Source organism: Nematolebias whitei, chromosome 4 (genome assembly GCF_014905685.2).
Source record: "Nematolebias whitei isolate Nwh7 chromosome 4, NemWhi1, whole genome shotgun sequence".
In the NCBI taxonomy this organism is placed as follows: Eukaryota; Metazoa; Chordata; class Actinopteri; order Cyprinodontiformes; family Rivulidae; genus Nematolebias; species Nematolebias whitei.
The window spans coordinates 22,094,372-22,116,665 of NC_056501.1; the positions used below are offsets into that span (position 1 = coordinate 22,094,372).

At 40.0% G+C, this 22,294-nt stretch overlaps 1 protein-coding gene across 1 annotated transcript; it reads right to left on the reverse strand.

Annotated features, from left to right (window-relative positions):
* Positions 1-724: 724 nt before the first annotated feature.
* hmgxb3 (HMG box domain containing 3) lies at positions 725-17,738 on the reverse strand. The gene is given in 21 exon segments (XM_037675623.1): positions 725-1,438; positions 3,191-3,400; positions 5,245-5,364; positions 5,845-5,978; positions 6,097-6,319; positions 7,177-7,493; positions 9,066-9,193; positions 9,345-9,652; positions 10,530-10,667; positions 10,802-10,894; positions 10,985-11,067; positions 11,230-11,310; positions 11,407-11,477; positions 11,806-12,044; positions 12,135-12,269; positions 14,272-14,376; positions 14,511-14,785; positions 14,788-14,944; positions 16,754-16,928; positions 17,022-17,176; positions 17,565-17,738. Coding segments are annotated over 20 exon segments (3,642 nt in total). The 5' UTR covers positions 17,162-17,176; positions 17,565-17,738; the 3' UTR covers positions 725-928.
* Between the last annotated feature and the right edge of the window lie 4,556 nt (positions 17,739-22,294).

Sequence of the window (22,294 nt, forward strand, 5' to 3'; positions counted from 1 at the left end):
AGAACCTTATACCATCTGTGAAACATGGTGGTGGTAGTATCATGGTTTGGACCTGTTTTGCTGCATCTGGGTCAAGACAGTTTGCCATCATTGATGGAACAAAAAGTTCTGAATTATATCAGAGAATTCTAAAGGAAAATGTCAGAACATCTGTCCTGAATCTGAAGAGAAGGTGCGTCATACAGCAAGACAAGGCAGTTATTGTGAAGAAACCACCAACGTCCCAGAATTGAAGCTGCTCAGTGGCAGGAGGACATCCAGCAATTAAAGTCATTATGCAAATTACTGGGTAACCAAGTATTACAATGATTGGTTACCTTTTAAAATATGTTTTATTGCATTGAACGATAAATGCAACAAACAGGACCCAAAACCCAAACTCAACCCCCCATTGGTTGGCCAGAAGTGGCCTGCGGGCCACCAGTTGAATAACCCTGTTTTAGGTCATATATAGAAATATATATCATATTTGAATATATAATAATAACAGATGAATATATTTATACAGAAATATAGAAAATACTAAAGGGTTCACAAACATTTGAGCACCACTGGTGATTAGTTACTAAATATATGTTTGAAAATTGCTTCATGGTTTAAATTGCATCCTGCAAAATACTGAACAGTTGTTCCGTTTACTAACCACTGCAGGTTTTATCACACTGGCTACGTTCGTGTCCACTTTGACCAACATCCTCTCATGTAAAACTTTTAATCAGTGTGCATATTAAAGTTCTGTATTCTTCTTCTTCATTGATGTGGAGGTTAATGAGCACCATTTAAATGTTCAGAATTCCTTCTGCTAGCACGTACGTCTTTGTTTACGCCGTCATCTTCACGGCTTACCAGCTGATGCATCGGACTTTGTTCTTTATTTAACCACAGCCATGTCTGTGTAGAACTCCTCTGTTTGTCCTTCACTGTCCTCTTACTCAGCGTTGATGTGTGCCACTCCGAGTCTGTACAAAGCATCCCTGATGGCCACCTCCCCAGGTTGGCAGGCCTTTACAACATAGCTGATCTGCTGGTTTACAATGTCTCTGCTAGTGAGGAAATCGACCAGTCGATTGTACAGGTAGTAATAAGCTGCGTTGCTGAAAGTCACGGGTTGTTCTCTTATGTGGCGCACTGATAAACAGTGCTCGGATTTTTCCCCGGCGTCGTTCTCTGGCGTTTCCGTCTGTTCCGTCAGTTGTCCGTGTGTCTGATCCTCCTCTTCTTTCTCCGAGATCAGCTCTGCTACCAGACTGACGTACGGCTCCAGGTCTCTGCAGAGGTTCATGGAGTGATGCTCTGAAGGAGGAGACGCCGAGGAAGCTCCTGGTGGATGAAGCAGCCACCGAGAACAAGATCTGGTGATGGGGTGAGTCTGCAGGTTGTCTGCCACAGAAGACAGGTCAGCGTTGTACACGTCTTGTAGTTCAGGACAGGATACCACCTGAAACAGAAAATCTGAGTAGAAGAACTGGGAGTCTTTCCCACAAAGAATTGAATTTTGTCTTTTTTCTTTTTACAAGCTGTACGACGATGTCCTCCATCACTGATGAATTTGAATAGTGAATGTAGTTTTCAAGATGAGTGTTTTTCTGGACTGGAATTGAACAGGGAATGCAAGTGAACCTTAATGTTTTGGTGCACTCTATTCAAGTGGGTAGGAGTTACTCTTAGGACTGTCGCGATAAACAATAAATCAATCGCATGACAAATTAAATTTATCGACCTCATTTTCATTTATCGGCTTTATCATTTCTTCGTGTCTCTCTCTTTCTACTGAAGACACGGCTCTAACTCCAGAGCTCTTCACTGACCCCTCCCTTTCTCTTTAAAATCTGTTTTAACCGTCCAAAATAGCGTTTTTGTATCAATAAAAGCAGCTAGGCTGAGAAGCTAAGCTAACAAGCCAACCTCGGAGGAAAAAACCAAGTCTTGCTGAAGCTCCAAAATCCACGGTTGAAACTCGTGCCTTCGTGTAAAAAGTTGGTTTTCTCTGCAAAAAGAAGCTGAGAACTTTACTGATTTTTTATTAAAAGTTTTGTGTGAAAAATGCTATGCTAAAGAGCTCAAACCACACGGAGAATCCGCTATTTTGAGAAGCAAAGAGAGCCAGCCCATGTCACGTCAAGGGGCCTCCCTCCCATTTTTCTTAAAGGGACACACTGCTCGCTCCCTCACTATCCATCCTTCAGTTCAAACAGTCTTACACTGCCATCTGGTGGTTGAAAAAGGATACTACATGCAAAACAAATTAAACATTTCTTCTTAAGTTTGACAATAATTACTAATTATTGTCAAATTTCCAACAATATTATCATTTATCGCAATAACTTCTGAGAATTAATTGCACAGCAAAATTTGTTATCATGACAGGCCTAGTTACACCGTGGAGAAGAAGAAAGGTTTTTTTTCTTGTCCGAGGCAGCGCAGAGTGACGGATCGTGGTGAGCGGACGGATCAATTTGATCTACCAACAGGTGCAAAGGCGGAGCCAAAAGGTGGCCTTAGCCACCATAGATGAATCTTCGGCCACTCCACCGACCACCACAATCATTCAAGGAAACTATAATTTTAAGCAATATAAAAAATAGATGGCATAGTTTCCTCAAATGACCAAGTGGCTGGTTTACATCCATGGCAGTAGCCATCTTGGATTTTGACATGGCAACCCAATTTTCAATGGGGGCCTTTCTTGTGCTTAGATGCAGCCTCGCACCAAAATGAAGTCAGTAACTCACTTATTTTTCCGGTTATCATGCTCACAACATGCACAGACAGAGGGTATTTCCAATTCCCCCCTCTTTGCTCTGTGACGGGGCACAAAAATAGACCTACTATAAGCAAGCAAGAATAAAGCTCACAGACATAAACACTGAATAAATCATGGTTAAAACTAAATCCAAATTATGTGGTTTTCTAATAAAATCATTTGGCAAGATAAATAAAGGCTGTGAGTGATATTAACTTAAACTAAAAGTATCCTGATGTATGTTCAATAATCCAGATAAAAACAATTAAAAAAGTTAAGTCAGGTCCTCTGGACAATTTCAAAAAACAAAAATTGTAGAAACGTTTTGTCTTTCATCCGAAAGACTTCCTCAGTCTGAACTTTAAACAAATCTTTTTAACAAGCATTTATTGAAAAGATGATAACTAAAAAATTTTATGGATATGCAAATTTCATGGAACCACCAACCTCCGGATTTTCGAAGGGGTCAGAGAAGCAGCCTTGGTTCCTGCCCCACATCTGGGTTGCCAGTTCTGGATACTGCAGGTCAGTGCAAAGAGCCACCTGACGGGGGCAGTCACAGATGTAGACTGGAGGCCAGTAATGAGAAGATAGTAGCAGATCAACGTGGTCCCGAGCAGTCTCTCCTCTTACTAAACACTTAGAGGAACACACCACCTGGAGACACATGGGAGAAAAGGTAATGCTTTCAAACACACAGAAGACATTTGGGTTTCAGTTCTTATTTTATTAAGCATAAAGAAACTGAAAAAAAACAATAGTTTAATTAGATGCTTTAAATTGTTACACTGCCATAATGATGTGGTGCAACTCAGTACAGTGAATGTATCTGTTTGACACAACTGAGTCATAGTTGTTTCTGCTAAAGCTAAGACTAGGATACTGTGATGCTCCTCCTTGAAATGGAACCACCAAGGTTGATGCTAAGGACTACTCTACTGCACTTTACTTAGACCTGTCTAAAGCTTTTGACACTGTGGACCATGACATCTTATGTCATAAGTCCTTAGAAACTGGTTTTTCAGATCACACTATTGGTTGGTTCACTAACTATCTCTCAGATATGTTCAACATAATGGTACTTCTTCCAGCTATCTGTCAACAGTGGTGTACCACTAGGCTCAGTCTTAGGACCCACCCTCTTCACAATCTATATAAATAATGTACTGTAGGTCAGACCATCCCTGATGCATCATTACATTTCTACGGTGACCTATTTACAAGAACGCTCCTACAAGCACCCTGTTGGACGCTGTCTATCACAGTGCGCTAAGACTCATAACTGGCTGTAACTATCATACTCACCACTGCACTCTGTATTCACTGGTTAACTGGTCATCAATAACTTCATGCAAACTCTCACTGGTACATTTTCATCTTCAAATCACTTCTTGGTCTTTTGCCTTCATACATCTCCTCCTACATGTCCCGTCGTCAGTGCAGCTACAGCGTGCGCTCTCAGGACATCATTATCTGCAGTGTTCCCCCAGTGCGGACTCGAGATGCACCGATCCGATACCAATATCGGTATCGGTCCCGATATCGGGGAAAAATAAAAAAACAAAAACAAACCTGAATCGGGTATCGGTGACAACGTGACCGATCCATGACTGGGCAGATCTATTCACTCTAATTCTATGCTTTGTGCTTTGAGTGACGTCACGCACTAGCGAACTCGCTGCACAGATCGTTTTCAAAATGGAGCGAGCGAAAGGATCAGCCATCTGGAACTATTTCACACTACCTCAGCCAACACATTCGACAGCTACGTGCAATACGTGCACAGTGACAGTTCCAGGGGATGTCACTAAAACTTCCAGTTATAACACTACCAACTGAATCAAGCATCTCCAGAGATTTCACCCTAAAGAGCACGCCGAGTTTGTTGAACGAAATTCAGCACAGTTTTTCTGTATCAGATCGGTATCGGCCGATAACAAATATCAGACATCGGTATCGGAAAAAGTGGATCGGTGCATCCCTAATGCAGACCAAATTTGGCAAAAGGGCCTTTTCTTACTCCACTCCTGTAACCTGTAACACCTTGCAGCAGGAACTGAAGTTGTCGAAGTTGTCTAAGGGACTTTAATGTTAAGTTCATGACAAAAACCAACGCAGACATGTTTCTGTTTTTAGTATTTTATATCGCTTCATAGTGTAACTGTTTTTGTTTTGTTTTAATGTCATTTCTTTTATATAATTTTCATTTTATATGCTTCTATATGACTGTCTATTATTGTCTGTACCTCATCTGTGTTCTTTATAAGTCATCGAGGCTCAATGAGACTAACCTGTATAAATAAAGGTTGAATGAATAAAAACACCATCAGAGGTGAAATAAGGGTGTCAATCATACAACAAGGCTCCTGTAAGATGGCAACTGATGTCTTACTATTATCTGTGGAGTTAACAAACAGCTTTCAGCAGTGACAGGCATCTGAAAACATGAACATTTATAACTCAGACAACAAGTTAAATACTGAGCAGGCTGCTGTTTTTACCTGGTGGGGGCAGACTTTGGACAGCTTGCCAGCAGTGAGGTTTGTTGGGGGTTGAGGGGCTGTCGATAGACCACTACGAACATGTGTGTACAGGTTGACCAGAGAGGACAGCAGCTCGTTCTAACAGGAGATAGAAAGATTCCCTTCATCAAATACCCACCACAGATTTAAAAACAGAACAAGGAGAGATAAAAACAAACCTGAATATGAAGTCAAAATTAAGAAAATCATGTTTAATAACTTGAAAATAACATGCAAAGCAACCTGTTGGGGAAAAAAAAACAAAAAAACTTTAAACTCACTGCTGTGCCAATCGTTGCCTAAATAAACACCAGTAAGACACGTTAGTAATCAAGACAAACAGTTTTTATTTTGTCTGTCTGTTTAGTTATAATACTAACAATTCATTGCATGTTTCGTGTCCACAATAATCATTACTGTCGCACTATTTTCAGCTGTCATATTTAATCCACTAATTGAAGCTAAAATGTTAAGGTTCAACGTTCTTTATTGTCATTCGCATCACATGTGGTACATGAGGTGGAACCATCTTGTCTAACGACATGTTTTCTTTCATCCCTCACACACATGAAAACACACCTTGGTGGAGCCTTGAGTGACGTTTGCCCCACAGTGGTCGAGCATCATTTTCAGATCATCCTCAGTCAGCTCTTCAAGCTCGTCTATTCTCAGCTGACTGCTGTGAATTAGACGGACCAAAACTGACGGATCTCCTGAAACACAGAACAAAACAAATAAAAGATAATAAAAAAAATAAAAAAAACTAGCATTAGTCAGGTCTGAAACAGTTGAAGGAGGTAAACGATCAATTGTTTTCTAAGACTTCTGCACCTGAGGGTTGCTGTATGTGTGGCAGAACCTTGTCCTTCTCTGTGTTGATAACAGTGGAGCTCCTCATCAAAGGTGGAGTAAAAGGAGCAATGATCGAAGCGTCGACTCGCGTTATGGGGATGTCAGCAGGGAAAACCGCTTGCTCAATGGCTTCACTCTCCATGGTCAGCCAGAAGTCATCCACGTGGACCTCATCTGGCACTGAGCACTCGGGCCATGTAAACTGCAGAGAGATGCACTTGTGTCAAATCTGCTACACAGCTACTGAAGAATAGGCCTGTCACGATAACAATTTTTGCTGGCCGATTAATTGTCTCAGAAATTATTGTGATAAACGATAATATTGTTTGAAATTTGACAATAATTATTAATTATTGTCAAATTTAAGAAGAAATGTGTTAATTTTATGTGTAGTACCTTTTTTGACCACTGGATGGCAGTACAAGACCGTTTGAACTGAAGGATGGATAGTGAGGGAGTGAGCAGCGTGTTTCTTTAAGACAAATGGGAGGGAGGCCCCTTAACATGACATGGGCTGTCTCCTTTATTTCTGTTCTCAAAATGTCGGACGCTCGGTGTGGTTTGAGCTCTTTAGCATAGCATTTGTCAAACAAAGCTTTAAATAAAAAAAATCAGTAAACAAGTTCTCAACTTCTTTTTGCAGAGAAAAACAATTTTTACACGAAAGCACAGGTTTCAACTGTGAATTTTAGAGTTTTGACAAGACAGTTTTTTTTTTCCCTGAGGTCGGCCTGTTAGCTTAGCTCGTAGCTTAGCTTCTTGGCTTAGCTGCTTTTAACGATCCAAAAACGCGATTTTAGACGGTTAAAACAGATTTTAAAGAAAAGAGAAAAAAGAAAGGGAAGGGTCAGTGAAGAGCACCGGAGTTGAGCCCTTTATCATCCAGTGTCTTCAGTAGAAAGAGAGAGACACGAAGAAACGATAAAGCCGATAAATGAGAATGAGTTTGATAATTGTCATTTATCATGCGATTAATTGATTTATTTGTTTATTGTGACAGACCTACTGAAGAATTTAAATTTTACATAAATAACTGAAATGTCCTCAATATTCTGTCACCTCCACATTCTTGAGCTCCAGGACGTTGTTTGTGTACCTCTGGGCAATCTCAAGTTTTGGAGCAATTCCACAAATGCCGCAGATCATATCGTTGTAATCCCGAACTGTCAGACACTCAAAGGCCCAGTAGCCACTCAGGAGAAGCTCCTGAATCTGACAGGATTCTTCAGGACTGAGAGTATGGATTGGATGACTCGGAATCTGATCGAAAACAGACCTGGCAGCTTGGGAGGGGGACTGACCCATTTTGATGTTGGCCCGGATCTTGAAGAACAAGTCGATGCTTACCAACAGTCTGTTCCCGATGTTGAATAAACCTGAAGAAACAACAGCAATCAGACCAATCCACTTCACTCATTGTAATATTCCAACACTATTTTTAATCCCTTCAGGCAAAGACACAGGCGTAAACTTGTCATTAAAACTTCCAATTTTTAACTTTTCAATGCAATTTTTTTCCCAAACAAGCATAGACCAAAACACCACTGGGTACTTCCACTTACATAAGTAATTAGATGAGTTTTATTAGAATAGTTATATTAGAATATTTGATGGAATCTAATCAGCCATACAAATGAAGGTAAAAACCTGGATGTGTGAGGATAGAAAAAAGGCTTACAAGAATTATAACTTTATATTACAAAATGTTTGTGACAAATTATAAGAAATCCAATTACTTAAAATCTCTGGATTCATAAAAATGGGACAAATAGACTTTTTCATTTTATTTTCATTTAACCTTTATTTATACAGGCAGTCTCACGAGAACTCATTTTCAAGAGAAACCTGTTTTTTGGGAGCAGAAGGTGGGGGTTAAGGGCCTTTCTCTGGGGCCCAGAGTGGGGCAAATGAGGGTGGAGGCAGGTGTGGGTGTTTCCCCTTTTCCACCCACATTTTGATGTTGACGGTACTGGGAGTTGAACTTGCGACTTTCTGATCACAGGCCCATCTTCTCTAACCTCTATGCCACCACTCCCCCATTTGTGTGGATAGACAGGAAGCCACTAATGTTTATAGACACATTAGCTGCCTTCAGAGACAGAAAACGTCCTCATTAGGATTAGGATGACGGAGCATTGCATAAATATTTGGTGAAGAAAATAGTGTGTGTGTGTGGGGGGGGGTGGGTGTTCCAATAAATAAAATGAAAAATTAAAGCTACAAATAAAATCCATTTTAAGGTTTTTAAAAGTAAGCAAAGAGAAGTGAAACTGAGTTTGACAGGTAAGGTAGTCAAGGTGCAGGACTAATATTTATACGTTCTTAAACCAAAATGTGTCCCAAAGAAATAGTGACGTGCTAGATTAAACACTTTTTTTTTTTATTTAACCTTTATTTATACAGGTAGTCTCATTGAGTCATGAGGACTCATTTTCAAGAGACCTGTTTGGGAGCAAATGGTGGGGGGGGGGGGGGGGGGGGGGAAAGGGCGAGATGGGGGGATAGGGGGGGGGGGGGGGGGGGGGGGGGGGGGGGGGGGGTTAAAGGCCTTGCTCAAGGGCACAAGGTGGGCAAATGAGGGTGGAGGCAGGTGTAGGTGTTTCAGCTTTTCCACCTACATTTTGATGTTGTTGGTCTGGGGAGTTGAACTGGCAACCTTCCAATCACAGGCCCACCTTCTCTAACCTCTGCGCCACCACTCCCAAAACTTACAAGAAACTTACTTATCAATAATTCAGATACAAACATATAATAAAACATGTCTGTAAATGAGTCTTGAAGGAAAATGTTGGGACATTAACAAATGAACCTCTATAGATTATATCCAGTGTATAAAACATAATTCACTGTTAAAAATCCCCACGCTGGATTTTTATATATAAAATAGTTATAAAGTGAAGACTATCTGCTTGACTTGAGCTAGCTGTTTTCTTTAGGCGTGTGTTTACCTGGATGCAGGTTGGTGAAGCTGTGCAGGGCCAAACACTGAACATTGAGACACACTTTGAGCTGAAGCGTGGCAGTCTGCATCAGCGTCTCAGTGAGCAGCCAGCAGTCCTCCTGTCCTGCAACAGAACTGAACACACACATGAACACGCAGTCACCAACAAAGGAACACAACAAGAACATTCAAACGAGTAACGACATAAAAACAACAGCAGCAAGACGGACAAAATGCCAAGAGAGGGAGCTGAAGTCTTCCATTAAGACCCAACAAGTCTTCTCACCTCTGCTCCCCTTTGAACAGAGGGTAGCAACACAGACTGCAGTGAGTCGCTTCTGATTCGTAGCACCGAGGCCACCCCGACTCAACCACCGTCTCCATTTCGGCGCAGTTTTCCTGCTCCTGCTCGCTCGTTTGAACAAAGATAATTTGCAGACTGTTGAGCTCCTGGATGAGAGTCAGTGTTTCCTGCAGCTCAGCCTCACTCTCAGGGATCTGCACGGAGCTGCGAAGCAGCTGCACCGTACTTTGGCGCTGGATGTCCCTCTGAGCAGGACTCAGGTCTTGATGTGGATCCAGCAGAGTCTCAGACTGAAAAAACAGAAAAACACAAACAAGTACAGTTTTATGCACATAAATCAGGCAACGTTTTTATTCAATTCAATTCAAAAATACTTTATTAATCCCCAAGAGAAATTAAGTGTTGTCGTAGCTCATCCTGGTTTCATTCAAGAGTTGTTATAGATGTGGGCAGGAAGGATCTCCTGCAGCAAATCTGAATAATCTGGCCCCAGATACTGATCCGTCCACCTGGATCCAGCTTGCTGTCAGATCCGGCGGACCTCTTGGTCCTCCTGGGCAGCAGGACTGCCTGAATACGGAGTAGAATTCCTCCCTGAGCAATGGTCACTCCTCCCAGCAGTCTGCTGAGCTCCTCATCACCACAGACAGACAGCTGAAGGTTCTGGGGGATGATCCTGGTCCTCCAGTTGTCACGAGCCGAGTTCCCCACCAGCTCCAGGATCTCGGCGGTCATGTACTCGAGCAACGCCACCAGGCTGACGGGGATTCGTCCACGGCGCCTCCTTTTCAACTCATCTGGGATTTGGGGCTGTAGCTATTATTGAGCTTTTGAGATGTTAATCAGCTGGTTGTTAAAAAAAAAACCACCTTGTTGCCATAGTTATGCATAATAACAAATGCCCTCAAGTAAAAAGGTTTCAGTAAAATTCCTTCCAGCTGCACATCATCCGATACCAGAGGAAAAAATTATTCGAAAAGAGCGATTTACATCCAGAAAAAAGAGGAATTAAAGTTTTCAAAAGCAATAACTTTGAATGAATGTAACAGAGCTACTCCAACATGCAGCCACCCTGAGCGGCACAATTCTAGAACATGTTATGAACATTATATAAATAGCTTTAATAATTGTTTACATGCTCAAGGAAGGAAGTATGGTTTGTCTTACTTTTGCAGCTTTATTCTTTTGGGTCAGCTCGTTGCCACATTTTGGGCAAACAGCTGGTTTGTGTCTGTTCTTATAAACATAGTCGCAGGACGGGTTCTTGCAGCGACCTCTGCCTCGTCCCGTGGACAGTCCCAAGTCCTAATACAAGACAGGAATTCATCAAATTCTTACCAAAAAAAAAACAAGTGGCGTACAGTAACTAAAATCACTTTTTAGTTAGGCATTCATAATAACAAAATAAGGACAGATGTTGAATGCTGCTTGTTACTGACAAAGCTGGAAGCTGTTTGTTGTTTGAAAGGCACGACTGACACAAGATTCACTCCTCCATCAGTCACTGACGACACACGCCGGCCTGAAGAGTCCTACAGAGAGACATTCAGCGAGTCAGTAACTGGACTTAATCACACATTTATCTGTCTTGGATGTTTTACTGTTCGTGTTCATGGGTTAACCTGGCTGTCTGTGGCTGTGGGGACCTTTTGACCAAGCTGCTTTAAAGTGCTGGGCTTGAGACCTGAGAAACTTTCTTGAGTCACTGCAGTTAGAAAAACAGCCTCATCAAGTGGAGCTAAGACCTCAGAAAGTGCACGTGGACATATGATTTCCTGACGAGCCACGAGCATTCATCAAACAGAACATGGCGAGTGCTGCAGTCACACCATGAAGTGAATGATTAAATGTAATAAAACAACAATACCTGTGGAGGACTCGACGTTGCTGACACCCTGAAGTTTGTCTTTGTCCGGTGGAACAGTTATGATCTGAAAAATAGCACCACCTAAAACACAAACACCAAGAATTATACTGGAACGCAAAGAAACAGCTTCTTTTCCTGTTAACGATCATATTGTGCATGTTTTATGTTTAATGATACCTGTATTATTGAGGGCAGGAAGAATGGGTCTGACAGGCCTCTTCTGCACAACGGCAGAGCTCCTGCTCTGACTGTGAACAACGCAATTAACGATGCAGAAAAAATAAGTTTGGTCAAACCCAATTTGCAATAAACAGCTGCACTGTCCAGAGACTAGGTATTTGATCTGCCTTTTTATACTGTGTCTTTGAAATAAACAGAGATATAATAAATGGTAAGCATTATAAGCTCACTCAATCATTCAATTAGTGGAAGGAGTGGAAAACTCCCTACTTTCAATGATTAAACCAACAGAGATCCAACTCAAACATCAGTCAAACAGATCATTTAAAACTAAACTTCAGAGCACACGGGCATATTTCTGTACAGTAGTTGTGAGACGTGTGCAGAGGCACCTACCGGTACTTTGCTTGATGTTGTGTCCTGCTGCTGCACTCTGGTGGCGTTCCAACTGCATGTTTCTTTTTCACACAACGCTGCGCTCTCCCTTCCTGTTTGCTCCATCTAGTGTTTGCTTCACTGACATCAGCATCCGCCTCTTGAGCAGGCGAGGTGATTTGAAGGCTTTCTGTCTGCTCCACGTGAGCTTCCTGTGACAACTGCTTGGAAACAGCCTCTTTCCCTTGACTCCTTTGCGCCTGACAGAACATATAAATACAGCTAAATGTAACTGGCTTGGGTTGCACATACAACTGAATGCAAGTTGACAGATTTTGTTCCTCACTTACAGATGGGCTCCATTTTCCACCCAAGTGGCTCCCGCATTCAGGACATGTAGCTGGTTTGTGACGGGTGACATACACATATGAACAGCCAGGACTGAGACACCTCCCACGACCTCTCCTTGTATACGTCTTCAAAGACTGCAGAAAAAAAAAGAAAGAAAAATCCCTTAATCTCCTTTTATTTCTTCTAGTTTTGATTTTTAACACTATTCTGTGAACACTGATGGACTCCAACCAATACAGCTGTATAATGGCAATGTCCCATTCCTTTATATTATAAGCTCCTGCTTCTCTGTTTTTTGTACCAACTTAATTGGACGGTTCCTGTGTCTGTGTGTGTGATCTTCAGTTTTATTGCCGATTTTACTTTTTAAAAGCCCAATCAAGGATTAAGTTTGAAAATTAACCTTTTGCAACACAACCTCTGAACAAAGAGGCAGTTGTGGCTGAGTGGTTAGAGCAGTCGTCCTCCAATGCAAAAGTTGGGGGTTCGAATCCACCAGCAGTCAGATGCCGAAGTGTCCCTGGGCAAGACACTGAACCCCTTGTTGCCTCTGATGTGTGTCTCATCGGTGTATGAATTGAATTGAATTACCATTTACAAAGAAACTGTGGTAATGTTTTAATGTACAAGATTGTTTTCTGTGCTTTTCTTATCATATAAACCTAAACTAAACTGTTGCTTTAAGACAGTCCTTCTCAAGTAGTGGGGCGCACCCCCCTGGGGGGGGCCGGAGCAATGCCAGGGGGGCGCATGAGACCCCGAGGAACATTTTGCGGCAGGGAGTAGGTTTTTTTTTCTTCTCTTTTTTCACCATTCTCATTTTGTCAGGGTGCGTTCGGCAACTGTTTGCTAAAACCTGTCAACTCTCAGTCTTAATAATAATAAAGTTATGAACAAACATGTCTGTCTTGTTGTTTGGGGAGCCATGCTTGAACTGTGTCGCTTCCCTCTGCTGCTGAGCAGCTGGTGACGTTTGTCACCCGCATCACGCCTTACCTGCCCCTCTTCCTCTTTCATTTTAACATTTTTTTGATTGTTTTTTAGTTTGTCAAAGCACAATTTTGATGTTTTTAAATACAGAAGTAATGTTTAATAAATGTTAGGACTCTATTCTTTGCTAACAAGTCCTCCGCACTGGACGCATTTCACCCACAACATGCAGCAACAAAGAGTATAAACTCAAAGCGAGAGGACACCTGCCCCCTCGTTCCTCTTTCACATTGACAACATTTTTTAGTTTTATCGATTGTCAAAGTACAGTTTTCATGTTTTTTTTATTTGTTGGAAAAACGTATGTTTAACAAATGTTAGGTCTATTCTATGTCTATTCTTTGCTAACAGAATATATTTTATGTCATTAAACAAGTTGTCAGGTTCTTCTTGTGAGCCTGTTCCCCTGGACCCACACAGACACACACCCAGCCCGCTCGCTCTTGTGCTCTTTGCAACTTCTCTGCTGCTCTGAAGACCAGGTCCAGGTCCAGGTCCAGGTCCAGGTCCAGGTCCAGCTAAACACCGAGCAGGACCTGAGAGCTGCAGGATCATGTTTCAAACTGCGCTTCAAAAAGCTGTGCACTGCAAAATGTGCTCATTGTAGCCATTAATCTTGACTTCCTCATTTTGATTTAAAAAAAAAAAACTAACAAAAATAAAACCGCACAAATTGTTTTATTCATTTTTGTTTTGTAGGTCAAAGTGTTGTATTTAACACTCCTGACTTAAAATGTTGCTGATCAATTTGAATTTATTATTTATTGATTGCATTTAATTATTTGATTGTTCAGTATCAAATGGTCAAAAATGTTTACAGTTTAAATAAGGATATATATTTTTAAATTTCAGGCAAATTGATGCACTTTAAGCCTTTTCTGTTACAGACTATAAAACAATGTTAATAATCTTTGTTGTAAGTTGATCTATATTTCTATCTTTTTGTAATTTAATGTTAATAAGGATACAATGTTATGTAGAGGTGTACTTAAAACAATTTTATAGACAAAGTATACTATTTACAGTCACGGCAGAGAGTTGGGGGAGCGCGAAATGTTTACTTCTTCCTAGCGGGGGCGTAACCAAAAATAATTGAGAAGCATTGCTTTAAGAAATGACATTTCAGCAAGTAAAGTGGGTGTTTACCATTTTATATGCAGGTTTGGCAGTTTCCGATTTCACTCCTAAAGAGATCATCATCATTGGACGCAAAGATCCATCTCCAGCTACAGACTGGGGCTCCAGGAAGTTCTGGATTAAGGGAGAAATTATTAAAAGACTTAAAATTAAACTGGTGGGCTACAGTTTACTGAAATCTTGACAAACAAATTCATGAATACAAATCACTTTTATTTGCTAAAAGGATACAGACAGGGGAGTTTTACCTGTGTGGGTAAGATGGTTACCACCTGTGCAGCTTCCCCTTGCCTCTGCTGCACCACAGTCCCGTTGGAACAACTCTTGGGAGGTTTTGCCTCGTTTCGTTTTAGTGTTGCACCGTTCACAGTGAAGTCCACCAAGCCCTGTGAGAGATTAGGAGAGATTATGCTTTAGGATGAAGAAGAGGCTGAAGCCACCGTTTTCTTCCCCGTGTCACCGGCATCAGTGTGGCGCTCTGAAAAGTCCACCCGAGAAGCCGAACCAGCCGGTGTGAGCTGAGGGAAACTGAGCGCAGGCCTCCTTCAAATGAAAAGGCCAGTGGTCCTTGGCTCACCTCGGGCTGTTGACCTGAGACGATGCTTTTAGGCAGGAGAAACCAGTTGGCTCTGGGTAGGATTTTACGGAAGCCTGGCAGCTGTTTGGAGGTGCTGAGAGAAGACTGAGAGAAAACACGGTGAAGAAAACTGTTGCCACAGAATTCTAGACAACAATAAATAAAGACAAGTTTCTACTGAGACAATTCATTGTTAGCTTATCCATTTAAACATTAGCCAAAAGAAACACTGTAACTAAAAATGATGTTTTATTTTGCCAGCAGTCAAAAGGGGCTCTGGAAGTCCTGCCAGACTATGATGCAGTCTTAAGAAACTTACGCTGATTTACTACCACAGTAAAAATGCTGTATGATGCTAACTTTCAATTAGTGTCATACAGCTTTGTGCACACGTGTAAATAAAAACAGTTGAGCATAAAATCCGCTAGCAGTATAAACTTAAGGATGGGGCTATTAAAAACAGGTAAATAGGAAACGTGCATAACAAACTACTTGAACTAATTTACATTATTTAACAAAAACTAACAGCATTGAGTTATTTAAATGCAACTTCATCTTTAGCTTCAATTTTAAAAGATATTAAGATAACACCAGATTCACGACTTTATTCTGAGTTCTTTTAATAAACAACTTCATCAGCTACATCTTATATAAATGTCATGTTCTTCTGACCTTAAAAACTGTGACAGACTAATGTAATGTAACATAATGTAAATATACAACCAGTTTTAAAGTGCCTGTGACATCTAGGATAACATTATAAGCACATTGCAAAAATTAATAATTTCACACCGCTGATACAAACAGTCGTTGAGATATTTGGTCTCAAATGATGTCATTGGTGAATGTGCAGTAACAGGAAGTGATGACAGAAAGGAACGCCTGCATGTAAACTGGGCATTGCTACAATGCCTAAAAACACATACAGTAACAAAGAATTTAGGGGTGTCAAACTCACTTACAAAAAGGGGCCAAAATTACAACTTTTTTAAACTAAGGGCCAGTTTCAGAATCTACATGAACTCAAGTTAGATACCCAACATCTTTTCTTGGTTGCATGTTCCTCAACTAAAGTTTAAATAGTTTAATTTGACATTCCCTGTCGCACTTTCGACATCATAATCAAAGATTATTGAAAAAAATTCAAGTGATAAAAGTATTTTACGTTTAACATATTATCTTGAGGGCCAAATAAGATGTCAACGAGGGCCACATTTGGCCCCCGGCTCTTGAGTTTGGCACATGTGCTTTAGCTCATCAGATGGCAGAGCACTAGTTTTGGGCACTGCTCCTTAAATGTTGTGAGGCTGAGGTAAAGCCAAAAGCTCAACATGTCTGCCAAGCGACCAAAGGCGAAGCTGAACCGTTCCCCTTTGTTCCCACTTGTGATGCACTTGTGATGCACTTGGCTGCAAAAAAAGTATGACTGTTCAGTGACAAAAAAGGTTTTGCCAAATTAAAATGTTTTATTCTATTTGTTATATTTGTAGGAAATGCATGTCACAGGCACTTTAAGCTGTTTTATTTTTTCACTACTGGAGGCACAGAGAACATTCAGCATCATACTAAAAAAGAAAAAACAACCTAAATTAAATAAAATAGCTGAAAGTTATTGATTATAGATGTATCCTTCACCACTGAGAGCTGTCACAGCAAACATGTCCATCTGTTACTGTATATACAAAACATGTTTTAGAACCAACTATGATATCATACTATGAAGCTTTTAATGGAAAGTGATAAAGTGATGTTAAATTTGTAATTAAGGCAGATATTCTGGCTGTTAAATGAAATTCTAAAATGCGGAACCATGTCCATTTTAACTCTCAACTTATGTAACATACATCTTGAATTAAATTAAGGCTTTCCAGCTAATATGATCAACTTTATTAATATAAGAAGTAAATATCTTACTGTGTCTACACCCTCCTTCTCCAGCTTGGCTCTCTCAAAATAGAAGTTTTTCTCGGCTACACTGAGCCTTTTCCAGCTCTCACTGATTTTTTTGTTGACCTCTGATTGTGGTATATTTTGGGATCCAAGCTGCATGACCTGATGGACATCAAAGTAGTACAGCATGTAGGCAGACCTAAGGCAAAATTAAAAAAACACAAACTCAATTAACACATGACCAAATGTAAGTTTTTATTTCCAGGCTCATTCATTACATTGCTCACATTACCTTGGCTTCTTGGGCCTCTCAACATTGTCCTCTTGAGCTTTGTTTCTTATCCTTTTCAGGGTGGCCACGTCCATTTCTGTGCACTCGCTGTCCAATTCTTCAGTCACGTTCTCATCCTCAAACACCTCCTTTTTGTCCATGTTTTCCAAAGGTATCTATGACCGTGTCAAAATGTTTTATCATTCGAGCTTAAAACACATAAAGGAGGAATAATTTACAGAAATGCTGTGACACATGTCCCAATGATCATTAAAAAGAAAAAAAAAACTACATTACAACTTAATGTAACAAGGATGCATTGCATCGAAGAGTGTGCAAATAAAATAAAGATGCATTTCATCTGATTCAAGAGTAATGTAGGCGCTTTCTAGCAGGACGATAGGTGTAAGTGTTGCAAAACATACAGTTACTAAATAAACCCAAGAGGTTGCATGTAAAACATGGGCTCTTCTCTGCTTTACAACCAGGGTTAATGGCGTGTTGTAATACTGCCTGTACAGCCATTCTGTTGTCCAATGAAAAGCCTTCTTGTTGAAGTCTTACCTACGATTTCCCGTGGCTCCAGAAACTGCGCTAAAACAGCCCTTAGAAGTCACCAGGGAAGCCGGGCGTTGCGTCGACGATGAGTATCGCTGTAAATATTCTTCGCCTCATGTTTTAGGAGAAATTTACAGTGTATGAATGTCCGTAAAAGCTGAAACTAATCTCCTTTCCCCGTCGTCTAGTAGGAAAAAACATGGCGGTTTGTTGCCAAGGCGCTTAACCAATCACATGCCTCGATGGAGCAGTATAGACCAATCAGAAAAGAGGTTTAAAGTCACGTGAAAGTTGCGCTTGCGCGCTACAGACCACCCGAGATGCGTTTGTGAGCGTAGGTTAGCGCAGCTTTTTAAAACGGATTCTGTGTCCACGCGTCTCTGATTAAATTCACAATTGTTTAAACGTGACCAGAAGGTTCTGTTGATAAGTAAAACTAAACTTTTAAAATACAGTTAAAATATTATTTTCTGTTCTGTTTTCTGAACAGTCGTTCCTCTGGGATCTATCTCACTTTGACTGGCATCCTATTTTATTAATTGACGCTGTGAACTCCGCTTGGAACTATTTTCATAATAGTTTATTTTGTGAACTAACCTGCTCCTTTTTGTCAGTTCAGAATAAAGGGACGAGACAGCCCCTGGTTTACTCCAGAGCTAGCTGACCTCCTGCACAGGAGAGATCATCTTTGGGCCACAGCAAGAAAATCTGACTCAGACACTGATTGGTTTGAGTTTTCGACAGATGAGGAATAAATGCACAACTGCTGTCAAAGCTGCAAAACGTAACTATTTCTTATCTCAGACCTCCAAAAATCTAAATGACCCCAACAGATTCTGGAAAACTATCAAATCTCTCTCAGGCACCCCCCAATCATCTGACCTCCCATCACAACCTCGTTAACTCTGTTCCTGTGTCAAATAAGCACGAGATCCTGAACTGTTTCAACAAACATTTTGTTGCTTCTGGTTCTTTATTTGACACAGTCACTAATGGAAAATCAGCCACTTCACTTAATAACCAAACTTCTACAAATCAAATCCCTCCTACAAGTCAATCCTCAGTTAATCACACCTTCTCTTTTTCTCCATTCTCAGTCAGTGAGGTTATTAAACTGTTAAAAAGATCTTGATCCTAAAAAATCTGCAGGTCCAGATGAACGTCCACCTTATTTCTTAAGGCTGGCTGCTCATATCATCACAGTCCCTGTGACCCACATCTTTAATCTCTCAATAAGCCAAAACTCCATTCCAGACACTTGGGAAACAGCCTTTGTTCTTCCTTTGCTGAAGGGAGGTGACCCCACATCACTGAACAACTATCGACCAATCTCTAAACTCTGCATTTTAGCCAAGGTTCTAAAAAAACTGATAAACTCTCAAATCAAAAATTACCTGGACTCATTTAACATCTTACCTCCACATCAATCTAGTTTCAGGAAACAACACAGCACAACCACTGCTTCACTGAAGGTTCTTAATGACATCGTTGAAGCATTGGATGCTAAGGATTACTGTGCTGCACTTTTCTTAGACCTGTCTAAAGCTTTTGACACTGTGGATCATAACATCTTGTCTCATAAGCTCTCAGAAATCGGTTTCTCAGATCACACCATTGGTTGGTTCTCTAACTATCTTTCAGATCAGAGGCAATGTGTTCAACATAATGGTACTTCCTCCAGTTATTTAACAGTCAACAATGGTGTACCACAAGGCTCATTCTTAGGACCCACCCTCTTTACAATCTACATACATAATGTAGGTCAGATCATCCCTTCATTTCTATGCTGATGACACAGTTGTTTATTGTCGAGCTAAAACAGTTGATAAGGCTTTCCAGCTTCTGCAATCTGCATTTAACATCATCCAGTCAGATTTATTCCATCTCAAACTGGTCCTAAATTCCGATAAAACCAAAGGGATGCTTTTTTCAAACAGGAAGTCGGTTCCAGCAGTTCTTCCTCTGATTTTATCCTGAAATGGTGTCCCTATTGAGTTTGTCAATTCCTATAAATATTTGGGTATCTTGGTCGACTCACATCTCTCTTTTAAGCTCCATGTGGAAAACTTGGTAAAGAAACTGAAAGTTAAACTGGGTTTCTTTTTCAGAAACAGATCCTGTCTAACTCTGAATGCTAGGAAACACCTTGTATCTGTGACTTTCCTTCCCTCCATTGATTACGGTGACAATATTTACATGAACGCTCCTACAAACACCCTGCAGATGTTGGATGCTGTCTATCACGGTGCACTAAGATTCATAACTGGCTGTGATTATTGTACCCATCACTGCACCCTGTATTCACTGGTTAATTGACATCATTAACTTCACGCAGACTCTCACTGGTATATTTTCATCTTTAAATCACTTCTTGGTCTGCTGCCTTCATACATATCCTCCTACATTTGTTTGAGTGAGTGCAGCTACAGCGTGCGCTCTCAGGACATTATTACCTGCAGTGTTCCCTCAGTGCGGACTGAACTTGGCAAAAGGGCCTTCTCCTACTCCGCTCCTGTTTCCTGGAATATCTTACAAAAACACATGAAGCTCTTGACCTTGACCTCTCTAAGTGGCTTTAAGAATCTGTTGTGGTACAGACGGCTGAGGTCTCTAAAAACTTGAGTACACAATTTCGTTCCACCTCATGTACCACATGTGATGCAAATGACAATAAAGAAATTTGAACTTGAAACTTTGACTTGTTCGTACTCAAACTTCTCCACTTTCTGTTCAATTTATCTCCCACTCCTGCACAATCCTGACATCACTGTGGGTCAGCTCCTGGTCATCTTCCAGCCCTGCAGAGAAGAGGAACAATATGATCTACTGCAGAAACAATAAATGCAAACCTCTTGTTTAACTGCAAGAAACAAAGAGCAAGCAGCGAGCCAGGATGAAGTTTTATACCTGCGTTCGTTTGTTGTTTCCTCTCAGCACAGATGACCTATGTGCTGACAATGAAGAAAAATATAAGTGCAGAGAAAACGCCAACCATTAGAGGCCATTGCTTTGTTTAAAAATTAAAAATAAAAAAAAACAGGAGAAGCATTGATTTTTAATTCAGCTATCTGACTCCTTTAAATTTTTACGTCTAAAACAAATCTTTTCTGTCTTGAATGTTTCTTTTGGATCACTTCTCCCAGTCCCAAACCCAGATAAAGGAGGAGTGTTGGAACTGTGACAATATAAAAAAAACATCAACAATAAATGGAAGAAAATACATCCGTAGTTCTAAACATAGCTACTGTACTGTTTTATATATTTTTACATTCATTTTTAGGAGAAATTACCTTTTTAGGAAGTTGGTGTTGCTGTTTGCACTTAATGTGTGCAAAAATATCTCTTTTATATCCAAATAAAACAGTAAGAAACTAAATTATATGTCATTTTAATGATCAGATGCATTCAGTGGTGGTTTAGGGTGGTTGATATTAATTTCTAAACAAAGTACATGAAAAAATATTTATGAGGCAGGACCCTGATACATGATGATTCAGTAGCCTGTCTGGCTTATTTTATTTTTCAAAGTTTATAACAAATGAACAAAACAATGTTAACCAGGGGTACTGCACATATAAATATATAAAATTATTATTATTAATTTTTTTTAAAACTTTATTTAACCATAACAGTACACAACAAAAAGTACCAAATCTTACAATCGAAAGTTACAAAAGGTGATTCATAACACAATGGAAATAAAAGAAATAAAGAAGGATAAAGAGAGAAAAAAAAACAATCAAACAAACAAAAAAAAAAACATTATATGAGGAAATTGAAATTAACTAAGAAACTAAGAAATTTGTCAGCATTTTTCCCTTTTACATATTTTAATGATTTTGCATAGGACTTTATCTCATTCTTCCAGTGGTTCACATTAGGTTTACATTTGAAAAAGCGACATTTATGAACATAATGTTTAGCTAATATAATCAAATTATTGATAGCATATTCATTATTTCCAATCTTATTAATTAACCCAAATTTGCTTTCTTTTAAAGTGAGAGTAAGTAGCTGAATCCCTTTGGATTCGATCCACATTTTAAAATCAAGCCAAAATTGCTGAACTATCATGCAGTCAAAGAAAAGATGTTCCAGGTTCTCACTCTCTGTCTCACAAAAAACACAGTTCCCAGTGTCCATTTTAAATTTTGTCCTTAAAAATTCCTTAGTAGGATAAATTCTATTTAAGATTTTAAATTGAATTTCTTTGGCTTTAGGAGGAACCGGAAATGATATAAAATTAGTTCTGATCTTTTTGATGTCTTCTTTACTAAAGTCCTTCAGAATATATTCTCTTCTAATTAAGTTAGGAGAGAAGTGATGCAGTAGTTTGTTTCGCAACAATTTATTGTTCCATTGATAGTCAGAGAAAGCAACTCCATCATACAGAGTTGTTTCAGACCAGGGGAAATATCAGAGAATATAATATCTTGTCTCACCATAGCCCTAAGAGAGACTGGAATAGCCTTTAAAATTTGGTTATATTTAATCTCATCACAATGGAACTGAAATCTTTTACAGAACTCCTGATATTGTAAAATGTTTCCTTCGTTGTCCATAAAATGGGCCACGGCCCACACGTCTTTAGAACACCATTCCTCAATAAATATAGATTTTTTATTAATCAGAATGTACCTATTGTTCCACACAGGTGTAATGTGTGGTGTGAAATTATGACTGAAAATGAGTTTCCAGTAAAGAAGAACCTGTTTATGAAAATCTGAAAGTTTCAC